Source organism: Eurypyga helias, unplaced genomic scaffold (genome assembly GCF_000690775.1).
Source record: "Eurypyga helias isolate BGI_N326 unplaced genomic scaffold, ASM69077v1 scaffold9685, whole genome shotgun sequence".
Classification (NCBI taxonomy): Eukaryota; Metazoa; Chordata; class Aves; order Eurypygiformes; family Eurypygidae; genus Eurypyga; species Eurypyga helias.
In genome coordinates this window covers 1-14,011 of record NW_010249605.1, presented here as the reverse complement: position 1 = coordinate 14,011, position 14,011 = coordinate 1, and the positions used below count along the sequence as shown (strand labels likewise).

General features: G+C 37.3%; 1 protein-coding gene across 1 annotated transcript in view; it reads right to left on the bottom strand.

The window, feature by feature from the left end:
* Nucleotides 1-10,282, bottom strand: part of USP34 (ubiquitin specific peptidase 34) — a gene marked incomplete at its 5' end in the record, with an annotated part of 89,312 nt that extends 79,030 nt beyond the window's left edge. The window contains 3 exons of the mRNA XM_010151426.1: nt 1,817-1,909; nt 2,003-2,084; nt 10,221-10,282. Coding sequence (XP_010149728.1) covers nt 1,817-1,909; nt 2,003-2,084; nt 10,221-10,282 — 237 coding nt within the window. The remainder of the gene's footprint in view (nt 1-1,816; nt 1,910-2,002; nt 2,085-10,220) is intronic.
* Between the last annotated feature and the right edge of the window lie 3,729 nt (nt 10,283-14,011).

Sequence of the window (14,011 nt, the reverse complement as noted above, 5' to 3'; positions counted from 1 at the left end):
AACAGACGCTGTGAGCTGTGTGAGGACTATGGATAATCCGTTTGCCTTTCCAGTAATGGACGTCAAAAAACGTGACAATCTCTTTACCTAACTACTCTGTTTACACATTAAAGTGAGAGTGCTTCTAGAAGCTTCCTCTTAGGTTACATGCTGCTTTTCATAGCCACTCAAGAGGGGTTTTATTGTGTTTGTAAGGAGCTTGATATTCAATAAATAAAACAATGGTTACAGGAAGCCTCTAGAAAAAAACATGTTTAACCACATATGCACCTCAACAGGGTTTTTTTCATTCTTTATTTATTTTATTTTGCCTTCCTGGTATGTATCTGTGTCAGCAGTATATGGGGTACAGGCCATCTTTCACAGGACTCAAACTGGAATGAGATTATGTGGGTTCTATACAAGGACACATTTAAACACCTTGAGATACCTGCTTCAACTCAGAGAAGATAAATTTTTGTCAAAAAGCTAGTTTAAAAAGTGGAAAATATATTCTTTAAGGCCTTCTTTTAGTCTAAAGGTGTCAGCCTTTTAAACAACATTAAGAGATTTGAACCTTTTACAGGAAGTAACCAGGACATACTTAATTCTGAGTTCAAACACACATATTTGAAAATGTCAGTATGTCAAAATGAACATGTGAACTGTAAGAGAATTAAGTTCTTAAAATACCACAAAAGACAGAAAAAATCCAGAGGTCTAAGACTAGTGTGATTTACTACATATGTGAAAACATGGAGGAAGGCAAAATATCGCTTTACCAATGTAAATGAAAGAAGTAATTATTAATCACTCCGATAGAGAAAATTGTTGGAGTCTATTAGAGTGAATGCTGTTACAATGAGCATTTATTAACATACCAGCTGCATGTTATAATGACAATGGACTACAGGGGTTTCAGAGTTTGTATATATTAGCATTTGATTGAAACAAGTTACAGACAAATACGGAACATTAAAAAAAAAAAAATTCAATTTCCAACTTGTATAAAAGTATGTTCCCTGTATGTGTTCAAGAAGATCAATTTTATTTCTCTGACCTTCATTTTTTAGTCTGTTTTCCAGGACAATTGACACTGAAACCCTGAGGAGCTTTTCTGTTTCAGTTTGGTTTTGTTTGGTTGGTTTTGCTTTGGGTTTTTTTGTTTGTTTACTTTTCTTGCTGTTGTTGTTGTTCTTATAATAAAAAGGCAGAATGAAACAATGGAAAAAGAGTTTCCGCAACAGAAATCAAAATGCCTACTGTATTCAAATCCCCTAAATAAAAAATTTCACAACCTAAAAAAGAAAGCATAGCAATTCATTAAAAGTAGCAAACAAATATATCTTTCTGAAGGAAAAAGCCTATTAGAGTTGCCAGGTTTAGCAAGCAATAAATAAATCTCAGTGCCTTCTACAGACTTCAACACCAGCACTCTAGCACGGCTGTAAACTTCACTGCCGCAATTTTCGGCTAATTTTTCTCACCAGGAGTAACAGAAGTGGAAGCCACAATACACAGGAGCCAGGCAATTCAGCACAACAGTAAAAATATTACCTCGACCCTACAATCTTCATCCCCATTCTTAGGGAAAACACTATTGCTACACAACTTCGCCTTTTCTTGTATAAACTACCCTAGGTGAATTCTTGCACCTAAAGAAGAAACAGTAATTGCAGCAGTCACCTAACTTAAAATTTTGATCAGCAAAACACACAGTCTAGAAAAAGAAACTCCGCTTTACGAATATAATACAAAATCAACTTGACATCTTCTTTCTGGTTTGCCTTTTTTTTTTTTTAAATCACTCCTGCAATCACAACAACTTCATATATACCTGTGCTGCAGCCCAAATACAGTCTATATGTTGAGTACTGAGTCTTCCCTCAGCTGCAAGAAAATTCAGAATCACTTGGCACTGTTTGATGATCTGCAAAGCAAGAACATATTGAGAAAAGATTTACTAGAACAAGAAGTTACTCCTTCAGGTTTATACTAAAAATAACAGTAATTTTACACAAACCTCAATATGTAAATTTGGTCCAAAAATGTGCTCAACTACATTGTTGCTGATGAGCCAGTCTGCGAGCTCTTTTGCAATTGACCTAGGGGTGAGAAAAAAGAAAGTGTAAACGTCCCACAGCACGCCTTGCAAATTAACAGCTGTAATTTCGTAGGCACAGGAACACTTTTCTGAACACAAAGCGCACTCAGCGCTCATCCATTCAGGTAGGATGCAAATGATGTCCGTATTATTTTCCTAACTGGAAGAGTAATGCCAAAAATCAACATTTCCCACTCTCACCTCTGGATCATTAGCCACCACGTAACCAACAACTCTACCAATGTCATTAGTTAATAGAGCACCACAGATCACCTGCAGAGCACTCCCAAAGACCTCACAGCTAGGATTTTGATGCACACAGCTATGTAACCCAAGTTATAATGAAATTCCAGAACTATTGAGCTCACAACAGTGGGTGTGATAGAAACTATTTTTTGAAGAAAACCACTTCAGTGCTTTTAGATTGCTTGCATAAATAGCCACTCATATAGCTTAAAAACCTCTGTCTTACACGGTCACACTTACAGGCACGCAGCATACAGATACTTCAAAATTCCCTACTGTTATGGGTGATACAAATGAGAACCTTACCCACTGCCAACCCATAAGCAAACATTCAAACAGGATAGGAATAGGAAACTGCATTTTCCAAAGCAGAAGTTGAACCTCCAGAAAGGACTGCCCTGCCTGTAAACTACTGCATAAGCTCCTTTTTATTCCTTCCTTTCAAGCAAAAGTTTGTTTACCCAGATTTTGGCACCAGAAGCAATTAGAGGACATTGCAGTATTTAAAGCACAGCCTGCAGTTTTAATGGCCCCGGAATAAAAGCGCTCTGTTTCACAGGGAGGACAGGATGGGAGGCAGGGGGTGTCTTACAGGGCTACAGGAAGAATTATTTTTACCACTGCTATCTGTGTCACATTTACGGTCACTATTAAAATTCCAGGATTGCCAATCTTTATCGTCCACAATAAGAAAACAAGATTCTTCAGGTAAAAAGAGATTGCCTTTGCAGGTTTCCCAGACAGGATTCACTTTTCCACAGCATGTTGCCAGTCCTTCAACTGTTTTGAATTGCCTGATCCCTATGGATGAGCTCAGCATAGTTCCTCCTCCTCAACACACATCATTCCTATACTGACTGTTCTAATTCCAGGACAGGTATTGTTCAAAAACATTCTGGTAATGTTCAAAAAAGACAACGTCCTCTAACATTTCAGTTATGTTTCAGTTATGTTAATGACTGGCTTGCAAAGTACAACAATTTACCAGCAGTATCATTTATGGCTTATTAATAAATTAGTTCTCATACTGTAAAGTCAGTTTGACAGGGTATCTGCTCACAGAGGGATAAAAAAGATAAGCCAGGTCTGTTCCATGAAATCCAGACCTACTAAACTTACTACAGCGTCATTTCAAAACAAAACCAAAACCCAACCACCACCCCAGAGATGCCTGGTCCAAACCAAACTTCGGAGCATGCCCATTACAGACTCATTCAGGGCTTGGATAACAAAATGTGAAGTAAGAACTTTTCATATGCAAGCTGCGATTTTGCAGATTTTACAGCTAAAGGAACTTATTATCATGTCAGTATAAGCTACCAGTCTCCTTTAGCAACAAACATGGCTCTAAAAACACCCATCCACCTGCCTCCATGCTGACAAGCACAAGTGACCATAGCAGGATTGCCCATACAGCTCAAGAGACTACAGCTCTTGTGACTTTCCATTTTGTCAGGCAGCTGCTGGACCTGATATTACAGATTCCTCCTCAATCACGAGTGCCCGACCCACGTTCTGAACAGAAAGCAGCCTGCAAAAGAGTTCCCTGAACTTGCAGCCCATTCACTCCCAGCTCCTTCTTATGGCATAACATTGCTCCCCCCTGCCACCACCACATTGATACATGACCAAAATAGAAGCAGAAAGGCTCATAGTTTGCATTTTGCACATGTGAAAAGTAGACAGATCTGGTCACATGAGTGAACATCCAGCCACTAGATGCAGGAGACCTGAACAGATGCAAATCTGGGTATGAAACATGAAATTAAAAAAAAAATCATTGTGTATGGTCCTCTGTAAGGGCAAAAGCCTCAACACCCGAGTCATAAATCAATGAAGGTAATTTTGTTCCAAGACCACTTAATTTCTTCTTGGATCTGAATTTTTAAACCTGTAGCTTTCAGACAGAATGCCAGATAAACACTGCTAGATTCACTAGGCAATGTTAATGTGAATAGACATGCTGCTCAGGGTGTCCCTTTAAACCAAACGCTTCTGCTAGCGGCACAATGTCCATTAGACGCTGCATCCAGAGTCATATGTTGCATGTTAGCTGCTCCAAAGGAAAGAACAAAACCTCTCTACACAGAGTGTGTTCCTTCACATTTTATTAAAACAGTATGGCAGTTCTCTATCTCTAACCTGCAACCTTTTTCTTCTGAGAAATAATGAATTCTTCTCCTGAAGGAATTCCTTTTTTTTAATAGATGTATTCTCCGTGGTAAAAAAACTCTTTATCCTACTGGTGACCTCAACTGTGATAAAATGACATCTCAGATTTCGGAAGGTAAACATTCATTTGAGAGGGATTTGTTGAGGATGACCAAAAAGCAAGAGGATCCTTGCGAAAGGCAGAATGAAGCCTTTGTGTCTCCCAGAAAGAACTGCTTCTCCCAGAAACTTGCTGAGAGCACACCAACCACTAAATACCAACCATTTGAAAATTACAAAGTTATCACCAGTGCCAAACATTCTGTGCTCTGATATACTAAGAAATATGTTTATGATAGCAGATTCAAGGAGTGACCAAAGAAAGCTAATTTAAATGTAACTGAAGGATGTCTCTTACTTCCTGAACACTCCCATTTCAGGAAAAGGTTTTTTGTCTGGTGGTTTTTCCAGCTCCTGGGTATGTTCCCTCACCTTCAGGCAGTGAAAGCTCACAAGCAGTCCCAGAACTTCATATAAGTAAACTGCCAGCCTACGAATAAATTAACCTATGACTTAAACTTGTATATTGTCACTTACCCCATTTTAACTTTAATGATTATCAAAAGCCCTATAGCTTTGAGAAATCTCAGATCCACTCACGTTCACAAAAATTCACCGAGATACGAGTTGCCCCAGTAAGCAGGGCAACCTAGAATAACTTTTTATTAAAAGATTTGAAGCAGGATTCTCATTACTTTTCAATGCAGTTTAATTTTGATTTCCAGCTATGTTAAAATTTCTTTCGTATAGCCTCTATTTTTTGTAATTCAAAAGTATTTGTTCATAGAGCAATTTGCAAATTATAACTATTACTATAACAATTTAGGCAACTTAGCAAGAACTCCATTTTCAGTAAAAATATGTTCAAATTTTCTTTTAAAAAAAATTCTTCAGAAGGTTATAGGCAATTTTTTCTCCTTCATACTAAAGAAACAGTGAGAATGGAAAACATGCATTATGATCAAAGTATAGATACGCTTTTTCCTCTAACACGAAAGCAGCAGTACAAAGAACGGCTTTACAAATTAGATACTGACGTCATACAGACCTTAGCATGGAGGACGTTCACCCTGGTAATAACGTGTATTAGCTATTTTTCATGGATTTAGTAATTGGGATGGCAAGAGGACAAGTCATGTAGAGAACAGGAGACTCTCTACAAGTGCGTGTTGTGGGTGAGGGAGGAGAAGAGAATGAGAAAGTAAGGCAGCAGCTACTCTAGTTCAATTGTCTTGAAGTCTTTCTCATGCTGGAAATCATACTGGGCTGCATGATGTCTAGACTTCACCAATTCCCCCTCAGACTTTTCATTTAAATTCACTGACAATTCTTCTCAGTCAAAAATAACTGTATTACTCCAAGAAATGAAATTCAAGCACTTTTGACATCACTTTCCCCAGGCATCCCATGAGACTGCGGGGAAGAGGGGAAGCTGTGCAGTTCCTGATATAACCTGATGTTTGCGAACTGCACTTACGAAGGCGAGTACTAGATCTTGAATTTTGTTTATTATTGGAAATAAAACTATGTGCAAGGAAACTACAGTTTACACATTTTGCTGGTAGGTCAAAGAATGCCTCTCTGTAAGAGGACTGGGTTAAAGTCCTAGAAACTTTTTAATCTAAGGCTGTGGTGCAATACTTGGTAGCCACATGATGACCCAGATCCAGGAACAAATCCCACAGCAAAATAACCCCCTCAAAGAAAACCTTACTTATCCAACCAGTCAATTCCCAACACAATTCACCACGCAGCTACAAAAAACACACCAGCTCAGTACTGGATGAAATACAACAGCAAGTCAGCAACAGTACTGAAAAATAGAATGTAAAACCTTAAAAGAAAAAATGTAGAAATTTAAGGAGCAGCTGGCAAAGGATGAAGATCAGCATTCCTTTAAAAATCAATGAATTAGAATCTAGAACGTAACGATGGATGGGAAACACTGGATCAGAAGAGCAAAGAGGATCTAGCAGGCACCTTCCCAACACACATTCAAGCTCACATTTTTGCTTATAAGCACACATTTTCTTATTTGATGCTCCAAAACCACCACTCTGACAGAATCTTGAATATTTATCCAGCTATTGTGTATGCCACTAGAAAGAAACATTAGTGAGCTGAGTGAAAAACTTTACTAGTATTTTTTTCAGAGAACATCTGAAAAGATCCCTGGAATGTGGAATAGAGAGAGGGGAAGAGGCGTTTAAATGACGCTGCCATAAATTCAGTTGGTGAGCTTAGACAAAAATGAAGAAAGCAAAAGTTCACATGAGAAAAGAGAACAGTGGTGAAGGGAAAAACCAATACAAAGCTTGCAGTTTAATATCTCAATATATATGGAAAGAGAGGGAAAAAAAAAGGAGAAGAAATAGTCCAGACCTTTCTGTTCACAGGTGAAAGGAGTTCTGGTCACCTGAAATTACTCGGTAGGAAGCTTTTTAAGTGAGGTTAATCAAGTTTCCAAATTAGGTGGGAGGTTGTCTCAGCATCAACCTGAATCCTGAAACTCAAATCCTTGGCTGCCTGCCAAGTGAAGAGCAGAACAAAATATCTCTTTACACACACTGTTTCTACAAGTTGACAGTGTCATCATTAAGGAAAAAACACCTTTTTTCTTCCTCTTGTGGTCCAGCACCAAAAAATATCTCCCTCCCTGAAAGGCACAATCATTTTTCACTAATCAACATCAGCAAAAAAACAGTTTTAGGAATGACTGTTCAAAGACTTGAAGACTCTTCTGTTTGCACTTGTTATCTTTAGCTTCAATAGATTTCATACTCCTCAGTACCTCAGACTGCAAGAATTTGATTCTGCCTTAAGAGCCAGGAATAGCTATATTAAAAGTGTAACTCTGAGGGATATTATGAAGTTGAGTCACTGAGACACGGCACATATCTGGACTACACGCACCCCCAGTAAACACGAACCTTCAACCCTAGAGAAGATAGTCAAGTAAACGAAATCTAAAAAGACACAAATACCTACAGCTAGAAAACAGATTTCTCTGTCATAGCTTTCTGCTGCTTTCAAGTGCAAATTGTGAAATCCAATCTTTTCCTAGACAGAAGATGCTTCAGCGTGTCCTACCATGGAAATATTTGCAACCATGCAGATAAAGGTAGGAAGCTACTGTTGCGAAATATTTCCTAAAAAATCCTGATGATACTTCCAAACAAAAGGCAAGAGCTAGGACTAACAGATAGCTCTTTTTTAATAAAAAGATACCTCCCGCAAACCCACCTTATCAAGATACAGAAGGAGAAATCCCAAAGGTTGACAGTTCCAAATGCATCTGGAAAAGTCAAAACACATAATGGGGATGACCAGACATAATGTGAAACATCTTCCTTTGATAAATCTGCAGAGGCTACAAGGGTACAAAATAAATCTCAGACATCCTTTCTCCACTAAGGAAAGAAAATAGGAATGAAAAGCTTTCCTTTTGCGGCTCATTCAGTTACTGCCAACTCCTAAGTGCCTTCTCATCCAAAGATTTCTCATGATCAGAGTCTCTAATGAGAGGGAAGCTTTGTACTGAACAAACTGTAGAAGTGAGACATTTTCCCCATCCTTCTGCACCAGCCTTCTGTGATTATTCGGCTGGAAGAAATCAGTGATTTCAAAAGATACCTGAAGATGAGCAACAACACTTGATACTGATTTGTAACCAACTTCTCAGGTATAATACCAGATTGACTGGAATTCAGACTAAAGAAAAAAAATTACATACTACAGAAGTGGAGAAGAAGGTCTCCTGTTCATGCTGCATTCCTTTCAAATGACAGGCTGTTTACAGATGCCCTTGCCAAGAAAGTAATATCCCAAATGAGAATTTGACAATTTCCTTCAGCTTTAAAATAACTCTGATGTTCCTGCCCAGTACATCTGCTCTTCTGCCGGGAAATTTAAGCACCCTTCTCTTTTTCCCCTGTCGATAACTTTCCTTCTTTACATTTGACACAGAAAATCAAACAGCTCTTTATTAGGTTTAACTGGTAGAGCAACTTCTCGTTTATGTTCATTAATTAGCTACTACTAGTTAAAAACTATTCCATTCACAATGTGTTTCAGAAGATAATCTAACCAAGAATGGCCTCAGTTTCAGCTTTTCAATATTAAGGAAGGAGGAGAAATAGACAAAATTGAGATTTGGCAGTCCCAGTGTAACAATACACCATAAACTGGCCGCACAACATTTAAAATACCCCAGCCAACCAAGCCATCTCACATGCTCAACCTGTTTTAGTCCATAGCATTTACTTCTGCTGCTACAGAACTAGAGGCTCTGGAAAAAAACCCAACACCTCTCCCAAAGCACTATATATAAATAATAATTTTATATAAATATATGTTTATAAGGTAATAAATGTGTGCTTACATTTATTACAATAATGCTAGTTTTTTATAATGTACATGAGCTTAAAGACATTACATTCAGGTTTTGTTAGTTCATCTTAAGATCTTTCTGTCACACTTGATGAGAATTCTTTAATTTTTTCTGACAGTATGTATCAAAATTTACTTTGAAATAAATGGGATAGCATGGGTTGATGTTCACCTATTGCTTTAGTAACAAAGGACAAGAAAGTTGATCATAAGTGGTTATTTGCTTTGTGTTCTCAAGGTATTTTCACTTCTTAATGGAAGCAAAATTGCCCTACATTCTGATTCTTTAAATTATCAACCTACTACCATAAATTTCACTTCAAATATTCAAGTCGTTATTTACATGAACTCTACAGTCTTGGAGTCCTAAATGTTGACAGAGGTCAATAAGCAGATGTTAAATAAAACCACCTACAATAAAGCTACCCAGACAAAAAAGCAAGTCAACTGCTGCTGTAACAGACTTCTCATTACCGAGCAAAAGGTAGCGGAGAGTGTGTGTCGGCAGCGAGACAGGAACGCACATGGATATAACCCCCAAGATAAATGGAAAGAGCATCATCACACCTCATGATAAAGGTAAAGAGTCTATCACAAGCAAAATCCTACATTTTACATACTTTGCCTATTATTCCAAAAGAACAGTTATTTCAGCCACCTAAAGACATACTCTTGTCTAAACTCTAGACAGTTCTAACGTTAAGTATAGAGTTACTACAAAAACAAACACGTTTTCTCACTGGAACACAATCCCACACATGAATATTTTCAAAGATTTATAGGATTTCCCCTTTAGAATTGTTAAATGCACCTGAATTATACAAACAAGGACTCTGAAGAAAAACAATAAATAGTATAGCCTCACAGACTCAGTGGAAAACTAGTAAGAAGCCTGGGAGCCAGTGATGGCAAGACAAGCCTTAGTTAACTAAATAATCAGAAGAAATGAGAAAACAGCAAAAATACTAATTCATTATGAATTAGCAGGTTCTTATTTATATATCACAATGGAGGTAACAGCCCATTATACGTATTTAGTATTTCAGTATCTACATTCTTCTAAAGGTTACCTTGACTCTGTCTTTTAAAACAGTAAAAATCCCAGAAACATTTAGAAATATTTTCAAAGTTACCACTTAAACCCATTCATGAACACCCCAATTAGAGTATTTCTAATAGATGCCTTGTATTATCACCACCCCCCGCTGTGTATAACAGCCCATAACAACAATACAGAAGAACTGCAATCATACAGCACACTTAAAGTATTCATAATAATGTTCCTACTTACGTTTCTGTGTCTGAAACTAATGACTCATTATTACACACATCATTGAAGGTATGAAGTTGGTTCTATGGTTAGAAAAAGGAAGAAAAAAATTAAAATTTTACCCCAATATTTTGTGAGGTAGTTTTCTTATACTTAAAAATAGTATTAGTGACAGAAAACATTTTTTTCTGGTACTTTCAAGGTTCTTAAATGAATCGCTTGGATAAAAACACAAACAGGTATTCTAGGAGGCAAGAGGGATATGTCATCTTCTTTAATCCATCTTTGTTCCACTAAAGCAATTAAATCATGATACAAAACCCCACCCACTCCAGAAATCAAACCAAGGTGTGTAGCAGACACTTTGCACACAGGTTTTCATGAGAAATTAAACACACTCTGGGAACTGATGTTTTAGGATGAATTTCCCCATTATTGTAACGCTTACTACAACAGCAAGGATTTCTTTTGTCACACTGAGTGTTGAAAGTGTCTACAAAATTGGAGTGAAAATCACGTTTTTATATTACATGTAGCTTTCAAAGGGATCTGAAATGATAAATTCAAGACAAACCAGAGGAAAAAAAGCCCATTACATCTCGTTTCCACCCCTTCCGTCAGCAGACACAGAGATGACTCTGCATCCAATTCTCCACATGTACGTAATACTTTTTGAAATATTTAACGCTCCATAGTAAAACTTATTTGCCATCTTGTTTTCAAAAAATTAAAGGCACAGTAATGTGAATTTTTGAGATTCAAACTGAAACAAGTCTGGTACATGCACTCTGTAATTCGGGTGACAGCCATTATCTGCAGTCTTTTACACAAAGATTTATTCATGTCTAATCTCAACAATTTTCATGGGAAAAAGTCTTTATGAAGAAACAAAATTGAAAACATGCATTAAAATTAGCAAGACACGACAACCTGATTACACAACTATTAACAGGTAAGTTATTAACAGGTACTTTCTAATGAAGCATACTCAGGAATGGAAAAACATGTGAACAGAACTTCATGAAGAAATTGTTATGACCAATCAGAAATGGGTCAAAAAAAGAAGTGAAAGTTCACTGGCTTTTCTGAAGACTTACCCCCAACCGAAAATGTTTTGAAAGGGATCAATGAGTGAAAAGAGTACTGAAATGTTACTATTATCAATCTGAAATCCATGGTCACATGTTGATCCAAATTTCCCGTACAAAATCCTTATCCAAAGGAATTCTGGCAAAAGGTGGTCTTTTTCATACTGTAAAAGTTGTTTGAAAATTTCAATAATTTCAGCTTAGCATTCTGACACAACAGCTCAACACAAAGTACATGTGGGATAGTGCCGCACCACCTTATTCTCACTCACCTCCTAATGGTTTTCACTTCATGTTTCGTTACCATGAAATGCCAGAGGGAATAAAATGCTCCTACAGTTTTTTACCATACACGAAACATTGTAAGAAACTAGAGACCCGTGGCCAGACACTCAATTAACACAACACAAATGTGTTAGTTATGAACTCTTGGGCATGGAAGGCCGAGAACAAAAAGCCACCTCCCTAGCTCGTCTTGTCTCAAGTCCCAGGCACCAAAGGTAAGTAAACCTTCTAGGCAGGAAACCAATGCAAGAAGAATAAATATGCACTGGTCAAGTTTTGCACCCAGTTTGTTCAGGAAAAACCTAACAATGCTGCGTTTGCATTATCACTAATGCACAGAACCAAATGGGAAGGGGTTGACACAAGGAGAAAGGAAGGATAGCCAGATGTGTTATGCGTACTCGTTTTCACAATTCCATTCTTCTGTAAGTGGAAGGAGAACAGTGCCCAGTTTGTGAGGAACAGCAGAGGGAAGAGGTGAATCCTCAATGGACGACTGGGAAATGAAATCAAAGAGGAACAAGGTAACAACGAAAATAAAGCCTCAGGTGTATCTTGGTCTATATTTTGCTGTTCTTTTCTGTAGCTATTTCCAACTTCGTATTCAAAATTCAAGCTTCCACTTTGCTAAAATTAACTTTCACGTGTCTGTCTTCAACCTTGCTGTGTAAAGAGGAACTTCAGTCAGATGATAAGACACACTATGTACACGTTACTCTTCAAGGGAGGCATGTCTGTATTTGGTGGTACAATCCCTGTATGCCATACAGCACGTGTTCTGGGAGGTTCCACAAAACTGGAAGGTTTCATTTTAGGACTGTCAGCTGTCAGACAGGGAAAACTAAAAACCTCTTAACAGACAGGAATCAAAACCTCCGGGTTAGAAGACATTCATCTCTTTAGACTGACTGGCATTTTTGGGCAACAACTTCTGTCTCCACAGTGCGAGCAGAAGTACATTCATCTTGCAAAAGGAACAATTAGGCAGGCCACAGATAGTACCTGACCAAATCTATTTCAGTCTTGATCTTATGAGTGAAGTTAGAAATCTGCATCTGAGGCAACCTCCCATGAATTTTCAGAAGAAACTTTCCTTTAAAATAAAGTATGTATTGCAAAGTTCACACCTTAAAATATTCTGCCAAGAGTTTTCTTTGAATCTTCACATCTATTTGCAAAGGGAAATGAAGAGTTGCTTCAAGGCTAAATGCTCAGCTTAGGGCAAACAAAAGGAAAACATTTTGCAGGTATCACAGTTTCAAAGTCACAAAACTGGAAGCTGGAATTGTGGTGGGTGGGAAGAGCATTTCAGTGAAATTCCTTTGACAAACTGTAGCCATGGAAGACATGCATAGAAACAAAGAAACGTGAAAAAAGTACTCGTGAAGGTAAATCTGTAATAGGGAAGGTTGTGTGAAAATATTAACTGAAGCTGAACCACACTGCACCTTTGTGAACACATCTCTGTTTGCAAGGACGACAGAAAAATTCAGTGAAGAGGCAGTCAAAATCGCTGTAATCGTGGGTTCAGATTTCACAGGCAAAGTTGCTCAGATCTAGCAGTTAAAATTGTCCCAGGCAAGGCTTACAAACCCAGTAAAACAAAATGCTTCTCAAACTTAAAAGTCAAACAAGAAAAAGCAACATATGCTTCTTCCAAAGACACCTTCCCAAGAGAACCAAAGAACAGAACATCTCTTGATTTGAATGAGAAAGAAGAATAAATTGTCTCCGTGTTCCAGAGCATGTTTAGAGACTATTTGTAAAAAAAACCTCAATAATTTATTACCAAAAATATTCTATTTGAAACTGACTTGTTTTAGTGTAAAAATGTCATAAGATTTTGTAATACATGTCTGTTATTAAAAATCTCACTTTTACAATCATATTTATCAATCATAACAGGTCAAAACATATAACTACTTAAAATTACACAATTTCACGCTCCCTTAAATGAACTACATGCCTGAAAAACATAAACAAACTGATGTATTGTTATTTTCACACTTCCTTTCCATAAGCATAAACGAAAAGACGTACATTAGTCGTTGAACAAGCATAACTGTACAAATCCAAAGGAAAGTACTTACAGGAATTAAAATCTAACGTAACTGGAACTATGCAAACATTGGAAGTTTACTTTAAAATAAATTATACTGAAAATGACATTACCCAGAACTGTGCAGAATAAAAAAAAAAGTTACTTTTATGCCCAGTTAATGACTGTGTTTTAAAATATATCTGCAGATATTATATCTGTAACTATTAATAATAAAGCACATGGCAATGAAAAATCAATGCAAAAATATGTCAGATTTTCACCTAAGACTTCATCAACTCTCTGAAGATTTATTACACAAGAAGAACCCTGAACATTCACTTTACGCTAATTAAACAAGGAAAATGAGGTGATTATTGACAGCCAACATGGCTTCACCA